The sequence below is a fragment of the Theobroma cacao genome, chromosome 3 (assembly GCF_000208745.1).
Source record: "Theobroma cacao cultivar B97-61/B2 chromosome 3, Criollo_cocoa_genome_V2, whole genome shotgun sequence".
Taxonomy (NCBI): domain Eukaryota; kingdom Viridiplantae; phylum Streptophyta; class Magnoliopsida; order Malvales; family Malvaceae; genus Theobroma; species Theobroma cacao.
In genome coordinates this window covers 31,327,301-31,344,695 of record NC_030852.1, presented here as the reverse complement: position 1 = coordinate 31,344,695, position 17,395 = coordinate 31,327,301, and the positions used below count along the sequence as shown (strand labels likewise).

Here is a 17,395-nt window from a genome sequence, read left to right as displayed (position 1 = left end):
ACAATTTTCATTACTGAAAAAGTTCTTTTTGTAGTTGCTGTAAAAATCGAAAAAGTCAAAATAAGACGAATTAATATATCAATCGAGTGATAATTTTTTGACTTTTCTATTTTTGTTAATTTATGGTATAATTTAAAAAGTGTCTTAATTTTACTAAATAATGGTGGGTGATCTCTGTCTTTGCTTATCCAAACTCACAAGCTCATAAATCTCTTTTGAAGAATAATGTGTGTTTTAATGATGAGTTACAAGAAAAGAGAAATAAAAATAAAAAAACACAAAATATAAGAAAAAAAGAAAAAGAAGTGTAAAGAAACTTAAATTAGAGTTAAAGTTAAGTAGGTTTGTGAGGTTGTTTGATTTTTTTATTTATATTAATTATTAAATAAAAAATTTATTTTGAGTGGGTTATTAATTATATATAATAAATAAAAAATTTTAAAAATTTGAGGGAAGTCATTGATAAAGTATATATAAAAAATAAATATTTTTAAAAACTTGGGNCATAAAAATAAATATTCTAAAAAACTTGGGGGGGCGGGGGGGGGGGGGCGTACCATTGTTGGCTTACCCTCCGCCCTGCTTATAACTCTTGCTTAATCTCTCGTCGTACTTATTTTGTAAATGTAAAATCTTTCTTACATTTAGTTTTCCTTAATGCAAAACGATGGATTTGATTTTGTCTTCCATGGAAAAGGAAATAGTATTATGAAAAGAAGGAGAATTGAAGTGGGGGGAAGTGAGGTGAAGTACCACCTGACTACTACGTGAATAACTCACAACTAACGTAGATAAATTAGCAAAAAAAAGAATAAAAATATATCACCCAAACCTTTTTCCATTTTCTTAAAACTTGCGGAACAACAGCTTCCTCTAAGAACCTAGTCTTTTACATACATTCATTGCACCTTTTAGAGAAGGGTCAGCATCTTCCATCTGTTCATCAAAACGGAAAAGCCAAGGGGTGGATATATAACATGTTGCTTCTTTTCCCCAACGCCCTCCTCTCAAACCTACCGACAGGTGACAGATGGTGTGCACCTCCTCTGTGGTTCATGAATGTTCTGGCATTATAAAAACGTGCAGCGCCTGCATGTACAAGTTAGATTTGCAGCCTTACATTTTCTTGCTGGCCCATTCAATTTTGTAGCTATAAATGTTATTTATAAGGGGTCACTGCTGTGAGAAAACGAAATTTATGTCATTTTGCTCGGCCCTTTCTCAAGGGTACTTTCCTCACAAAAATGGAAATAAAAAATCTCATATTTTAAGGGCCGCACCTTTGGGTTTTAACTTCCAAAGCAAATGTTGTCCCTCATAATGGAAAAGATTTCCCTGGAAGAAGAATTTCCCATGAAGTATATATGAAGGAAATTGATTATCTAATCTAATTCTACTTGTAACCAAAGTGATTGGTTTAGGTGTGACTTTAACTTGAGGTTCAATTCCTATCCTACTCTATGGCGTACTTACCTAGCTATACCCTTTTTTTTTTTTCCATTAATTTATTTTCAAGTGATGTTAACCCAAATCCCCTGTTTGTGTTTTTGGTCGAAAGCCATGAACAAAAATGATTAATACTAATTACAAAACGTTTTCTTCACGGGAAAAACCTGTACTTGTAAACTGTAATACTGTGCCTATGACAAAACATGAAACTTTCCAGGAGGAAGAGGTCCCGTGCAACAGTTTTAATTAGTGACTTTTTCCAGGGGGGATTCACAATTTAGATACTAGTCCCCACATTCTTTCTATAGATAAAAATAAATAAATAAATAATGATGTTCTTCAAATTTCTTTGGACGATCATTGTGTTGCACTTTAATGCATACTTTGTCTTCCCCTTTTCTTTTGGCTGGACATATGCTTGCCAGCTATATTTCATATTTAAGTTAAACAGTGATAGCACTTGGGGAACGAAAAATCTATGAATAAAAACTTTCATAACTAATGAGATTGGGTCCATTAGTACCGGTATTATCGCACTCTAAAAAAATTTGTTAATTCTTGCTTTTTAATAATATTGAAGATGATTAATTGTTTAATTTCAAGTTATATGAGGCTAAGAGAAGAAAGGGTTCTCAATCCATCATTTACCTTTGAATCTGAAAGTTCTTTACTCACGAGAAATATGCTATAGAGATTGGTTAGGTAACGTTCTTCATTGTAAAAAAATATAATAATTGAATGCATGCATATAAACCTAATTTCAGTATCAGTCACAGTTTTCTGTCAAAATGCATGAAATATAATCATTTCTTACTTTGAAACTTTTTTTGGACTAATCCCAACTCCTAAAAGATTTACATCGTTTGACTTTTATTCTTTATAATCCCACTAATCGTAATCATAATGTTAATTTAAATTTCCCTGTTTTTACCTTTCCCTATATCTCTTAATTAACATCCTAGGTGCTTGCATTATTCTCTTTATTTTACACTTACTAATCATCAAATCCATTGTAGAAGTACTTTCCTTTTTGTAAAAGAGTTAAATTATGTTTTGAATTTCATGGGAAGAAGAAAAAGAAAAACAATTACTTGTTTTACAATTTCATCCGGCTTCATTGCTTATGCAGAAGATTTGTCTCTGACTTGGGCTGCAGTCCTTTTGAGTGTGGCTGAATCTTTGGGCTTTTCCTATTGTTCGGTAAAGAGGTAGAACTAAGTCCTCTTGTCATTGGATTAGCCCATAACATATGAAAACACCCAAAAATTAAGAATCCAAGCCTGGAAAACAACTCAATTTGACTTAAATATTAAAAAAGTATTCATTTACTCAACCAAATTTTTATTTTTTTTATTATACTCAAGTAAATACTTATCTTTTGATTTCTACTCCCACAAGTTTTTAAGGTGACGTTTGGTATTTTAGTAACTTTATAATATAATATGATTACAGGTAATATAATTGTAAATAATATGATTTTAAACAATGTGATTTTAGGAAAAATAACATTGTAATGTTTAGTATGTAAATAAAATAATGATTAAAATGTAAAAAATATATCATTGTAGTGTTTGATTTACAAGTACTTAATTTTGAATGTAATGTTAATTTTTAGAATTATCCCTATTTATTAAAACACAAGTTTAATATACTTGTATTTTTTTATTGTTAATTTTTATATAATATCATTTTTTAAATATACTTTTAATGTTATATGTTTTATTTTTATTTTTTATTATAATCTTATATATTTTATTTTTATTTTTAATATAATTTGTTATATTATATATTTTATTTTAATTTTTTTCTTCAAAAGATAATATAAATTTTATTAACAAACACCATAACTACTAAGAATCATAAAAAGACATATTCAAAATCTATATATATAATCATAATATTACAAAATTTTTTAACAAAGTAACAAAATTAAAGGGTAAAAATGTTTTTAATGACATTGTAGAATATAATACAATCTGATTGCATTGGTTTTAAACTGCAATCACATTAATGGATGTAATATAATTGTATTACAATCTTACATTGTAGTAATTTGTTACAAAATAAATAGTAACAAAAAATTAAGAGTAAAATACTCCAATCTCCTAAGTTTTAGTATAAATTTCAAATTAGTTTATTAGTTTTCGAAATGAAACTCCACTTTAAAAATGCAAATACTATTAATAGATATTAAAAAAAATAAAAATGCTCTTTTTTTATTAAATTTAAAAATTATTACTATATTTTAAAAAAAAAAAACACAAATTAGTGCTCCCTTCTTACTCTTACTCATATCTTATCTTAGGTAAAGTTACATAATTCAAGGGGTGATACCATTTCCAGGGCAAATAACCTCTCAGCTTTCCTAGCTAATTAATCTGTTTTGGGCTGATACAGTTGGTTCTGAAAGATGGATTTACACAATCTTTTAACTGCACGTTTAGTATAGGGAATAGCTAAGTTATTTCCTGTTTATTCCCATGGTTTTGCTCTATCTCTGTTTGGTACAATAATGCCACAAGGAATAGCTATTATCTAATAATAGCTATTATTTAAAATGGGGTGAAACTCAGGCATAACTACATCCAAGCTTCCCCATGGGTTTTACTATTCCATGATCGAGGGAATAGCTTTAAAATGTGATAAGACTAAAATACCTCTTATAACTTAAAAATATTACAATCCTATACCTATAAATGTTTTTTTTCTTATCATTTTCCCTTATTCTTTCTCTCTCTCCTCACGTTATTTCCTCTCTCATTCTCTCTCTAATTGGCAATCAACACCAGAGACAACGTTGGTGGCGATGACAGCAACGACGGTGGTTTCACTATCGAATATGGTCGAAAAGCATCGATTTAGTAATTTTCGACAAGATTCAACCAAGATCTAGTAAGATCTAGCATTCAACAGCTAAATCTGGTCGCGAGAAGCACCGAATCTGGTGCTTCCCGACCAAATCCCAAGGTTGGATCTGGCACTCTACGGCCAGATCCAACAGAGGGGGAAGTGCCGATCTGGTGTTATAGTGGCCAGATCCTGCCACCTGGTGCGCCAAATCGACGTTTTATTATATCGGTCGCCTTTCTGGCAATCAGCCCATGAAAGAAAAAAAAAAAAGGAAAAAAATAGAATAATAAAAAAAATTATTTGTAAAATTTAAAATATTAATATTTTAAACTATTAATATTTTATTTATTAAATTATTAATATATTANTATTTAAATTATAAATTATTAATATTTTAATTAATTATAAATTATTAATATTTTAATTAATTATAAATTATTAAAATATAAAATATAAAATAAAAATAAATAATTTTATATAATAAATAGTATTTTTATATTTTTATATTTTTTTATTTTAAAGTTATTATTACCAACTAAATACTGTAATAAGTTATAATAATTATTCCTACTTTATTATATTCATCATATCAAACTATGTAATATTTATTCTGTTATATCTTCATTTCATTCTATTTCCACATAATAACTATTTTATTATATTTTTATCTATTTCACGAACCAAATGTATCATAAATAATTTAGATGAGTTAGATCAAGCTTTTTAAAGTCCAAAATTCCTCCAAAATATTGCCACAAGCCCACTTGACTCTAAACTATGTTTTATTTGACTAATTGGGCCTTTACAAACTAAAACCCTTTAAGAGCACTAATATAAAGTCTGAATCATATCAATAAAGTTTCAACAAGGAAGCGTTTATTTTGATGGTGTTGTTTTATTCTCCATATTTCTTCTTTCTTTTTTCCATTTTGGGAATGGGTTTGGTTGGTGATTTTTGTTTGTACCATCATCGTATTGATATCATGATGATCTTCAATGAAAAAAAACCAAGAGTTAGAGTTTTCCTTTTAATCAAATGAAAAGTTTTCAACTCGATAACTTAAAAAAATTATTTAATATCGATCATGTTTTATCCACATATACAAATAGATACGAGCCAGGTGTAAATGAAAAGAAAAAAATATTAACTGAAAATCTCAAAAAATTTAAAATGCCAAAAGTCGTTAGGTAATAGCTTGAAAAAGATGCAAAATCAAATTGTAAACAAAAAAAAAAAAAACTCTTAATGAAAAATAGAAATTGGTTGAGCCATCCCAAAAAAATTGAGGTTGACGAAATGTGTACTTAGTTAGTTAAGCTTTTAACATCCAAATCCAATTGATGGTTGGTAATAACCGCCACTTGGCCGCCACCACCAAACTACATGGAGGAGGGCTCTCCGCTGCCCCCTTCCCGCCGCCTCTCCACCGCATCACCCTACCGTCCTTCCTTCATCCAAGGCATTTATGCATAAAAATAAAAAACCAAGGGTACAATCGTCATTTCACAAATCATTCCATCATAAAAGGATGCCCCTCTTCGCCTTGAGTTTTTTCAAATTTTTTCTTTAATTTCTTAAGGAAAAAAAAGGGGAAAAAAACAAATCTCGTTTCATTTGCTTATATTCCTGCCTCCCGTTCTAGGCTGAGGAGGTGTTCGATATTGATCCCACACCTCTTCAGATTAACCCTTTCTTCCTTCTTCTAAAAAACAAAAACAAAAACAGAAAAAAATCCTAAAATTCAAAAAAGAAAAAAAGAAGAAGAAAGGGATCGATGGCGTCGTCCGATAGCCTGAGCGACAAGAACGCTGTTTTCAGAAAGCTGAAAGCAAAATTAGAAAACAAGGTCTGTGTTTCTTTTTAATTTTTAATATCTTTTTTTTTATTTTAGATCTGATTCAGATCTGGAAAATTATGTCACTGGATTTTCGATTTGGCTTATTTGTATTGTTTTTATTGTTGTAGATGTGTTTTGATTGTAATGCGAAGAATCCGACATGGGCGTCGGTGACGTACGGGATCTTTCTCTGCATCGATTGCTCAGCCGTTCATCGGAGTCTCGGTGTCCACATCAGCTTTGTCAGGTATTATTAGTTTTTAATACGTTTTTATTTAATATTGTCTGTTTTACAATGGTCGATGCGTTTTAAGTTTTGTGCATCTTGAATGCTACAAAAAAAATTTGGAATTTTTTTGCAGATTATATAGCGGGAACAAATAGGCTTTTTTTTACGATTTCGATTTATATCTGGTGTGGAAATTTATAAAGTTTAATATAAGAAAGGTTTGATTAAGCAGATTATGTCCTATTGTTTGGGATCTCCTGATATTTGACTAAAGAAATGAATGAGAGTGAGAATATTCGGTTCCTTATATGCTTTATACAAACGCTTGAATTATGATTTTCTATATTCTCCCTAAGAAGTGTAGATTTTGTTACCGAAGTTGCCTCCTCTCTCTTTGGTTCCATTGTTTGAGGGAATTCCCTTGATAGGATAGCTATGGTTTGCATTGGACTCAAATCCTAATATGAATTATCCTTCTTTGGGCTTTTGTTATGTATGAGGTTAAACTTGTTTTCTGATGTATTTTGCAAATGAGATAGATGCTTCTGTGTTAGTTTTTGTTCTTCCTTTGATATAAATTTTGGAACTACTTAGACAGGTTCCTTTTTTTATCGTTTTGAAAGAGGAAACTCTTTTTGTTGAGATTAATCTGCTATCATGCTTATCCTGCATGTAATTTTTTGTGGGTAAACAATGTAGCATGCACATTACGTTGATATACTCTATTTTCTGGTTATTACGGTTGTTGGTGCTCATGTTTAAGCCGAATTTGAAGCTACAGAATCACTTAACTATTTTCTCAAGAGGTCCTTCTGGCTAAGAAAGCAAAGAGTATTTTAGATATTTGGTGTTTACTGTGAAAGATGCTCATTAGTGAGGACTTGAGCTAGAATATCACAATACCTTCACAATTGAATAGGATATTTTAGCAATTGACTGATAATATTCTCGAGTCTTTGTGTTTCTCTTGTCTTATTCTGAAGGACATGTATAATTTTATGCAGGTCTACAAATTTAGACTCATGGTCTCTTGAGCAATTGAGAATGATGGTCTTTGGAGGAAATAACCGTGCACAGGTTTTCTTTAAGCAGCATGGATGGACTGATGGAGGCAAAATTGAGGCCAAATATACTTCAAGAGCTGCTGATTTATATAGGCAAATACTATCAAAAGAAGTCGCGAAAAGTATGGCTGAAGAGGCAGGTTTGCCTTCATCCCCTGTTGCTTCTCAGTCATCACAAACATCTAATGGGCTTCTTGATAGCAAGACTGATGAGGCTCCTAAAGAAAATTCTTTAGGCAGGCAAGAAACACCTGAAGTTTCTGCTACACCAAAAGCTTCTCATTCAGTGGTTACCAGCACTGTCAAGAAGCCTCTTGGTGCTAAGAAAACTGGGAAAACTGGGGGGCTTGGTGCCCGAAAGCTTACTACAAAGGTATTGTTGCCGACCCTTGTGAACTATGTAATTACAGCAGAATGATCATAAGGACATCTTGATTAGAATTATTATTTGATTGTTGGAGTTATTTTAAATACCTTTCCTCTTGACAATGTAGTTCTTTTCAATTGCAGCCAAGTGAAAATCTCTATGACCAGAAGCCTGAAGAACCTGTTGTCCCTGTTGCTTCCTCAACTAATAATACTGCACCTGTTGGCTCATCTTTTCCATCTCGTTTTGAGTATGTAGAAAATGTTCAATCTACTGAGTTGAATTCTGGTGGCCCACAAGTGCTTAGCCATGTTGCTCCACCAAAGTCATCAAACTTCTTTGCAGATTTTGGAATGGATAGTGGCTTTCAGAAGAAATCAAGCTCAAATTCCTCAAAAGTGCAAGTAAGATGACCTCTATTGATGACCAAGAACTTAAATATTTTGTGTATTAATAGCTGATTGCTTTGATGGGATTATTTCCTTTTGGTTGTTGAACTTTTTTCTCTTCTCCATGATTCTTCATATACATGCTTGTTGTTTGTCAAATCATGTACTGCTATAAATTGCAAACTTCATAATGAGGATGTCCGGCATAAAGAGACTGAACTCAGTATGTTATTCTGGCGATAGGCTTTTAGCTCAAGTGAAGTCTCATGTTTAGTCGAAAACCAAATTTCACATAGCATTTAAATTTGCAAGGTGTGTTTATGGACTCTTTACTTTATTCTAACATAACATTATAAGACACCTTGAAGCTACTTTGATGTGACACTTGTACCCACCAAATCGCTATGGACTTTAAAATGAAAATGGTTCCATATTGGACATGTGCATGTAATGTGTGTGTGAGAATTTGATGGGAAGGAAGTTTTGTATGGTTTTTTGCTGGCATCTGCTTCTGCCTTTTCATTTTGTTTCTTAGTGCTTCATTTTGATCTCAGATTCAGGAAACTGATGAAGCCAGGAGAAAGTTCTCAAATGCAAAATCTATTTCATCGGCCCAATTTTTTGGTGATCCGGCCCGATCAGCAGACGCTGATGCCCAAGTTTCTTTGCAGAAATTCTCAGTATGTGCAGTAGCTATTCCTTTCTTGGAAGATACTATCTTTTTAAAGCGCTCATAAGTCTTTATTATTTATCAGCAATATATAGCACCATCTTATAATATCTTTTTCCTTTCTTAGTGACATTTGGTTGACAGTCTGCTCTGAACGGAGAAGTTTCTTAGAAGAACTATATCTCTTTTTTCAATTTAAATTTTAGTGTAATAGCAACACTTATTTATGGTCAGGTAGCAAAAGAAAACACTAACTTTGGTAATCTGCTATCATAAATCATCTTTAACTGAAATTTGTAGGTATAATTGGAAAGAGTTGGAAATCTATTTGTTGGTTCAAGGGCTGTGAGAGCGGTAATAACTGCAACTTCATGCTTGAAATTTGGTATTGTGAGATCAATAGCCATCTTGTTTTTTGCAGGGTTCAACAGCCATCTCCAGTGCTGATCTATTTGGTCACGGTGCAGATAATTCTCTTGACCTTGCTGCTAGTGACCTCATCAACCGACTCTCTTTCCAGGTTTGCTTTGTGCATCGCATCTTTTGTGTCACCTGAAATTTTGTTAGTGGATATGACATTTGGATGTTTTATCTTACAATGATTTTTCCTCATTTTCTTTATCATTTTAAGTCGACTTATTTCTTATTGATACGGATATGTATATATAATCACAATATCACTTTCAGGCACAGCAGGATATCTCTAACCTTAAGAACATGGCGGGAGAGACTGGAAAGAAACTCAGCTCCTTGGCATCCACTCTTATTACCGATCTCCAGGACAGAATCCTCTAATTTAGTGTTCTGGCCTTAAAAAATATATGTCGGAGTCTGTTACATTACCAGCCAAAATCTTGTGTAGTGAATGTAAAGCCATTATTACATCATAAAAATTCTTTCACAGGACAAATAATATTTGAAAAACCTCCAGGCTGGTTTTCTTACTTTGTAGCACAGGTGCTGTTTTGGGATATGATGGTATGTACTATTAGTCTTTTCTTTCATTTAGTAATCGTATCTTATGACGATTAAACCAAGCAAGGTTTAATGCTGTGTATTAAGAGAGGTAAAGAGTTGAATTTGTGAAGTACATTTCTGTTTAAATTCTGTCTTTATGGAACTATTAATTAAGAAATTTTGATAACCTGCTTCGTGCTTGTTAAGCTACCGTGGTTATGTAATGCCCTTCTTCGCATCCTTTCCTCTATTGGGTTACGAATTTTGACATGTAGAGGGAAACAGAGTTGTAGTTAGTGTATCTTGACCCTCCAGGCTGATAAGTCACTTTGCAGAGTTGGAGTTCTTGCCCAAACTGCCTATTGGTTTTGTAGTTTGTAACTTATTTTGCTTGACATGGGGAATTTGATGTAGCTGTGTTTGTTTCCCATTTAAATTTGTAAGAGATATGAGATGAATTTTAAACTTATAAATAAAGACTTACATGTCCCAAAACGATCACAGTATAAAAAGTGGGAGAGGAAAAACACAAGACGGATTGTTCAAAAAGGATGGCATGCTATCACTTGATAAGCGATAATATAATCTCTAAATAAAATTGCACAGATCTTGATCAATATAAATCATCCCATCTTTGATTCAAAATGTCTTCAACTTCAAACCAGTTGCAGTAATAAAAGGTCATGAAGTAAACAGGATAAATCAAAATTCGCCATGGAGTCGTATACTCAGCATAGCCAAGACACAGAACCACCTCCATTTGATGTCAAAAAGCTACATTGCTACAATAAGATACACAACGGTTGATCCATCTACCGTTTCCGCTGCCGCTTCAAGTTCTCCGAAGGAAATTTTAGAGGAACAGGAAGGGTAGTGAATATTGAGTTGTTCTCACGTACAAGTTTGCACCCCAAATTCTCAAAATGAGGTCTCAAACCTATTGAACTCATTCTTAGATCCTTCGCTATATCTGATGGGTCAGTTCGGAATCCATCAGCATGTAAAGTGAGCACCAAGACGTAACTAATCAGAAGGTTAATTTGGTCACGGGAAGGTTTTCTCAACCCTGGATCAGTAAACATGGTGAAAAACCTCTGGCGTATAATGCTTGGGATCTTATGGCCCTTTGCAGAAGCAACACGATCCATGGAGAACTGATCGTTGAACTTCACAAGATGAGTGATAAATGAAAAAACACACGAGAGTTTCCTCTTCTCTGTCTCATCCTGCAATTAGAGGCATCATTAACATAAATTATCAGGCTTCCAACCAAGGACCAGAGAGAGAGAGAGAGAGAGAGAGATAGATGTTACAGAAGCCTATATTTCTTATGCCTTTTCAACAAGAATAACTTTCCTTAACAGAAACTTTTCAGGCAAAACATCATTAGTCTTTCTCACACCCTTACCTGAATGCCTTCCAATTTATTAATTCTGTTGCAAACAAAAGTTGGATAAGCATTGCTTGCTACTTCTGCTCCCACCTCCAAAAGCCCATAAATATCTCCAAGAAATTCCCAGTCTCCCTTGAGAATAATCTTGTCCAATGGGTAAGCTTCTACGGGTGTAGTAGCAGAACAGTCATGAGGAGGGATATTACGAGCAACAAGGGCACTGGTATTTCCCAGAGCCTCCTTGTTAAAGGCAACTTGCTCAATCTTCTCGTCTAAAGATTTTTGTGATTCAGGATCAACTTCCTTCTTCAAATTATTAAGATCCTTCCTCTGCATATTATACAAAATTATATATTGTCATTACCACTTGAGCAGAAATGTAAAAATGACAATCAAACACCTATGAACTGATAATTCCAAGGAACATAAAAAAATCAACTTCAAAATCTCAGGGAGAAGAAAGGGCCAAACCTTCTTTCTATCCTTCTTTGTTCCATAGAGTGCAGTAAGCTCCCCCATTTTGTCCTCCTTGTCTTCTGTAGTGAGTTCACTCTTAACTGAACTTGAAACATCCTTATTAGCAGTCTCTGAGCTTCTAACTCTTGGTTCCAATCTAAATATCTAGGATTAAATCACGCACGCCAACAGATTAACTAAAACCACAATATACATCTCATTTAATATCAACACAACAACGGTTTCCATTATTTTCCCTAGCACCCCTTTTTTCCTCTTTCAATAACATAAGGATGGATAAATAAATTAGCTAAAAACTAGCTCAGAAAAATGAACTCCATTATACAACTAAAAATCCAATAGTTATGCCAATAAAAAACTACAAAAGTTTTCAAGGTCGCTGCTTTTCTGTAAATCCTTAACAATCAAAAGCTGAGAAAGTAAATCAACTCATGTCTCCATTTTCGTTCATTATCAAACAACACGATAACAACATCTATCAACATAAAGCAAAACATCACCAACAGCTGTGCAAATAAATTAGTTTAAGCAATCAGAAAGTTTTTCAAATTCAGGACCTTTCCTCTTTACAACAATAAAAAAAATGATAATTGTAACAAATTATTGCAAAAAAAAAAAGGTTACCTTAACACATACAAAGAGTTACCTTATTAGAAGCAATAGGAATAATCTTGAGAGTCCTGGTCTCCCTATCAAGAACACCAAGTGAGTACTTGCAAACTTGTGCAGCAGCTGCCTCACCACTGTAATTGGAGCCCACAAAATCCACATTAGACCCACTTGGGCTAACCACAACTTGCAGCCTATTAGTCTTCCTTTGAGCCATGTTTCTATAAACCTTGACCCTTGGTTGGTTGCTTTTGTTGTCGGGTCCTTCTTCTTCTTCTTCCTCCTCTTCCTCCTCCTGTCGGGTTTGTGGATCGGTTTTGCAAGGATTGTAGCCAGACGGGAAATAGGCAACTAAAGGTGGAATCTTGTTTGGTTGGTCTTGGAAAAGTTGGATTTTGACTTGGAAATTCTCCTTTTTTGCTCCAAGGTTTTGTGACATCGGTTCTATTGGTTGTTGGAGCTTCCCCTCTCTGTTTCTCTTCTTGGACTTCTTGCTTCTCGATTTCGTCGATGGTGGTTCTTGTTCTTCCATGGTAATAACAAAACCCTGTTTCGAAATCGAACTACAAGAAAATCAAGAGTATTTTGCTTGCTTAGCAACCGAGAGAGAAACAGAGTTCGGCCGCAGAGTGAAAACAAAGGGAAAAAAAATATCAATAACACTTTAATGGCTATATGATTTTTGCTTTCTGAGGGGTTGGATTTCAGTTTTTGGGCTTGAAGCCCAAACTTCATTGGACTTACAAGGAAAGCCTAAATGAATTAAATATTTGGCCCAAAAAAAGACGAAGTTAGACCAAACCGACAAAGCAAACGAAACCCTGGAAAAGAGGAGGGTTTGACCGAAACGTGTAACCAAACGGTCCTATTTAGTGATCTCTTCACATTCTACAGTAGTCGGTCTATTTTCAAATGGTTAAAAAATAAAGACTGCATCGCAGTCAATGAATGAAATCCCTCGCTCTCTCTCGAAAAAGCCAAAAAAATGGCGGCTTAGTTTTCCCTCCCTTTTCAAAAATCTCCCCGTACAAAAAGGTTTAACAAAAACCCCATTTTCAGTTTCCCTCCTTCGTATTCCCTCTTCGATTTCTTCTTTTTTTTTTCTTTTCAAAAATTGATTTCCTTGTCCTACAAGATTGAGGATTCCTATTGAAGGTATACAAATCTCAATCTCCTCAAGAACATTTTCCTTTTCCGGTCTCAAAACCCACTGCAAAGTTTAACCGGCTTTCAATGGAAACCCGACCTTTTTGTTCTAAAACCCTAAGGTCAGATGCTCCATCTCCTTCGGAATCTTTTCTTTCTCAAGAGAATCTTGATGGGTTATCTCCAGTTTTGCCTTCAATGGCAGATTCTTTATCTGGGTCTTCACCGGTTTCGCAGATGGCCCTTGATTCTCTTGATATCCAAACCTTAATTGAAGATGTGATCGACGAAGGAACTGTAGCCAATCCTCGTTTGTCTGAGTCACTATCAACTAATGATGTGTTTTCATTAACTTCTCCACCGCCTTCCCCTTCTTCTACTGATTCTGAGCCTTCTCCGCCTCTAGCTTTGGTCCCTTATGATCCTCAGAAACCTGTAAATTATCAAGAAAAGGAAGAAGATCCTTGCAGATGGGATTTTAGTAATTGTAGTTCTTCTGACAAGGGGAGGAATATGGCTTCTGATCAGTTCTACAGTCGCAGAGAAAACGAATTCAGAGACCCTGGATATGGATATTCCGCATGGGCCCCATGGTCGTCAAGGCCCTTGTCTCCCCCTAAAGAAGCTTCTCGAAATGGAAGGGAACCAACTGGTGTGGTATGTGCTTTTTTTAGAGTTTATTTGCATTTTTTTTTTAAAAAAAAAATCGTAATTGAATAGTTCAATTGTTGAATTGGTTTTTGTAGGGTGCAGGGCTGGAAAATTTGGGTAACACATGTTTTATCAATGCTGTGTTGCAATGTTTTACTCACACTGTTCCATTTGTTTTGGGTCTTCGATCTTTGAATCATGAGAAGCCTTGTGCTCGTACGACTCTTGCTTAAACTTCTGTTTGTTAATTTCCTTATGGGGTTATCTAACTATTTTGGTATATTGGAATTGTCAGGTAGTGTTGAGAGTTTTTGTTTACTTTGTGCTCTTCACGATCACATTGAGCTTTCATTGAATTCATCAGGAGGAATCGTGTCGCCTTCCAAAATTTTTGACAATTTGAACTGTATCCTTTTTTCTAATTATTATCTCCAAATTTCTTTGTTTATGTATCATTAGCTTGGTTATTTTATGAATTCAGTTTAGCTACAGTTCTGGATGCTGAAATTATCCATAGGTTTTGATTTTGCATTGAATGTTAGTACATTCAACATGATATAGTTTGTTTTTTTTCTTTAATTTTTATAATTTGATGAAAGTGCCATATTTGCTATTCATTTGCTTGGAAAGGTGTATTTGAAGCATAGAGAGGTGACTTATTGAAAAAAGAGAAGAGGAGAGAAGTGTGTTCTTAATTGTGATTCTTGACTCATATGAAATCCAGATATCTCATCTTTTCTTTATAGATATGAACAGGAAGATGCTCATGAATTCCTGCAATGCTTGTTAGATAGGCTTGGTAGCTGTTGCTCAGACTCAAAGCCCAAGAACAATTGTTTGTCCTCTTCAGATGACTGCCTAGTTAAGAAGGTTTTTGGTGGTCGTCTTGTTAGCCAGGTATGAATGATGCAACTTGATCTCATTTAGCCATTTCTATAGAAGTGTTTTCTTCTGCCCTCCAAAGTTTGTGTGTAATCTTTTTTTCTTTTTTAGGATAAATTAGAATGTAGTCTTTTATTGACTATTCCTTACATTGATGGTTTCAGCTATGTTGTTGCAATTGTGGTTACATTTCTTACTCTTATGAGCCTTTGAATGACCTGAGTTTGGAGATTGAAAATGTGGACACCCTTCCAAGTGCTTTAGAGTCTTTCACCAAGGTGGAAAAAATTGAGGATCAGGGGGCAAAGTTTAGGTGTGAGAATTGTAAAGAAGAGGTGGCAGTAGAAAAACAGCTTATGCTGGACCAGGCCCCTTCAGTTGCAACATTCCACTTGAAGAGATTTAAGACTGAAAGTGGATATGTTGAGAAGATTGACAAGCATGTGTTCTTCCCACTGGAGTTGGATTTGCAGCCTTACACTATTGTCAATCAGAGTAGTAATGTGAGTAACACCTTTTATGACTGGACCTATAAGATCTCTTGTCAAATGAAATAATAATAGCCTGGTTTGAAGTACTTTTACGTTTATTATTCTTATGAGTGAGCATATATGATCTTTTGGATTCGTGAGCATTCCATAGACGGATAAAATTGATGTCTAATTAGTTATTTGCTTTAGAAACTTGTCTCATTTGTTCTTTTTTTGCAATAGGAGGAACTGAAGTATCAATTATATGCAGTTGTGAAGCATTCTGGATTTACACCTACTTCTGGACATTATGTTTCCTACATTCGGTCCTCTCCAAATACATGGCATAAGTTGAATGATTCAAGGGTAATGATTGACAAATTTGTTCTATATATAACTTAATTTCTATTTTTTTTTTCTGAAGACAGACCATGATTGTGAACTAGTTGCAATATACATTTCTTGATGAATTTTTTCTTGCTTATTAAGGATATTTTAGAGAGGGTTTGATTTCCCCAATGTTTTAGAAATTTCACTTGTTCTTCAAGCTGTTTCAATCTGATAAATGTTGAAATCGTAAAATTTTCCCAGTGTCAAATTTAAATGGCCTGATAGGTTATACTTTATGGATTTCATGAATTCCATATTATTTATATGATTACTTGCAGACTAGCATTTTGATGGAGCTTCACTGAGTAGTGCACAATGGTCATGTTTTTTATCTCTTGTAGGTTACTAGAGTTGAAGAAGAAGTTGTGCTTTCTCAGGAAGCCTACATTTTGTTCTATGCTAGGCAGGGTATACCTTGGTTTTCAACTGCAATAGAAGTACAAAAGCCTTGTGCTGACCCCGGTATATCTGATTCTTCACCAAAGTCTGTTCTAGATAACATGGAAATGGAATGTCCCTCTGATCTCCATGTAAAAAGCAGAGCTGATTGTGGTGCCAATGAATCTAAGGATATTCCTGCTAGAACGTCAACTCAGTTCTCTGGTGAAACACAACATGAAGTTGAGGCTGATAACCTACATGTTGCTGTTGAGGGGATTTCTGGATCGCCTCCTAATGAATCAGAATTTCATGTATCAAAGTCCATTGATTTCATAGATGATAATCCTATGACCAGTGCTTCTATGCCACCAGGGCCAAGTAGTTGTTCTGATGGATTTGATAAAAATATATCTAATGTGTCTCATCATGGGGAAAACAACTGCAATCAGGGTGTTGATGAAGTTCCAAATAATAATAGTCTCCCCTTGATGCCATCCAGATCTCTACGTCTAGATAAGTGTCAGAGGGACTCTTCAGGTAACTGAATTCGTTCCTATTAAATTGTTCACTTGATATGCTTTTTCCTAGGATAACATGATGACTAGATGGTTACTTTTTCAGAATGTGTTCCGCGTGCTCATTTGAAAGATGAGAATCGTGGCATTCATCGAAGAGCAGTCAACAGGACTGCTGTGGATCAAGGAAGAACTGAAGCAATGAGATATGCCAAAAGGATGCCTACTGCACGAGGTGCAAAATTTATGGCTCTGCTGGCTCCACAAACTGTAGGTAAAATGAAGAAAAAAGCAGGATCATCTCCTTGCAAAAGGGTCAGCCCTCGCTGTAGAAACAACCATAGTCTTATGCACCCTGTTCCTGTCTCACGCTGAACAGTTTCTGACCATTTCTGCTTAACCTAATTGGTCGGTTCTAGACCATCAGAGAGCTAATACCTTTTATGCACAATATTATAAAGGAGAGAAAAGGATTGATCTTCTGCTGGTTTTCTTCGCATGTCAGAGAAAATGTAAAGTTTAGGATTTTGTTTGGGAAGTAAATATCTTATGGTTTTTTATTATATGGTAATTTTTTTTGGTAATAAGTTAAAATGTAGTGTTTTATTTATTATTTGCTTTCTTATTAAATAAAATAAAAGGTTATAAGCTTCCCTTTAGCACGAACT

At 34.2% G+C, this 17,395-nt stretch overlaps 3 protein-coding genes across 3 annotated transcripts; 2 read left to right on the top strand and 1 right to left on the bottom strand.

The window, feature by feature from the left end:
• On the top strand, positions 5,854-10,002 carry LOC18606037 (probable ADP-ribosylation factor GTPase-activating protein AGD8). Its single transcript, XM_007039429.2, has 7 exons — positions 5,854-6,146; positions 6,266-6,384; positions 7,371-7,803; positions 7,941-8,201; positions 8,741-8,866; positions 9,278-9,376; positions 9,544-10,002. The coding sequence occupies exons 1-7, from the start codon at positions 6,075-6,077 to the stop codon at positions 9,649-9,651; spliced, it is 1,218 nt and encodes a 405-aa protein (XP_007039491.2). The 5' UTR covers positions 5,854-6,074; the 3' UTR covers positions 9,652-10,002.
• On the bottom strand, positions 10,352-12,936 carry LOC18606036 (DNA-directed RNA polymerase I subunit rpa49). The gene is made up of 4 exons (XM_007039428.2): positions 12,330-12,936; positions 11,678-11,827; positions 11,222-11,536; positions 10,352-11,039 (listed from the first exon to the last, which is right to left on the bottom strand). Exons 1-4 carry the CDS (start codon positions 12,822-12,824, stop codon positions 10,626-10,628), a joined length of 1,374 nt encoding a protein of 457 aa, XP_007039490.2. The 5' UTR covers positions 12,825-12,936; the 3' UTR covers positions 10,352-10,625.
• On the top strand, positions 13,238-17,289 carry LOC18606035 (ubiquitin carboxyl-terminal hydrolase 20). Its single transcript, XM_007039427.2, has 8 exons — positions 13,238-14,095; positions 14,185-14,305; positions 14,385-14,495; positions 14,814-14,986; positions 15,136-15,474; positions 15,685-15,807; positions 16,173-16,749; positions 16,834-17,289. The coding sequence occupies exons 1-8, from the start codon at positions 13,526-13,528 to the stop codon at positions 17,100-17,102; spliced, it is 2,283 nt and encodes a 760-aa protein (XP_007039489.2). The 5' UTR covers positions 13,238-13,525; the 3' UTR covers positions 17,103-17,289.

Coding starts and splice junctions, on each gene's coding strand:
- LOC18606035 (XM_007039427.2), top strand. CDS start 13,526: ATGGAAACCCGACCTTTTTGTTCTAAAACCCTAAGGTCAGATGCTCCA. Junction 14,496..14,813: donor AATTTTTGACAATTTGAACT/GTATCCTTTTTT, acceptor TATGAAATCCAG/ATATCTCATCTTTTCTTTAT. Junction 16,750..16,833: donor GTGTCAGAGGGACTCTTCAG/GTAACTGAATTC, acceptor TTACTTTTTCAG/AATGTGTTCCGCGTGCTCAT.
- LOC18606037 (XM_007039429.2), top strand. CDS start 6,075: ATGGCGTCGTCCGATAGCCTGAGCGACAAGAACGCTGTTTTCAGAAAG. Junction 6,385..7,370: donor GTCCACATCAGCTTTGTCAG/GTATTATTAGTT, acceptor AATTTTATGCAG/GTCTACAAATTTAGACTCAT. Junction 8,202..8,740: donor CAAATTCCTCAAAAGTGCAA/GTAAGATGACCT, acceptor TTTTGATCTCAG/ATTCAGGAAACTGATGAAGC.
- LOC18606036 (XM_007039428.2), bottom strand. CDS start 12,824: ATGGAAGAACAAGAACCACCATCGACGAAATCGAGAAGCAAGAAGTCC. Junction 11,537..11,677: donor CAAAGAAGGATAGAAAGAAG/GTTTGGCCCTTT, acceptor TATAATATGCAG/AGGAAGGATCTTAATAATTT. Junction 11,040..11,221: donor ATAAATTGGAAGGCATTCAG/GTAAGGGTGTGA, acceptor CTCTAATTGCAG/GATGAGACAGAGAAGAGGAA.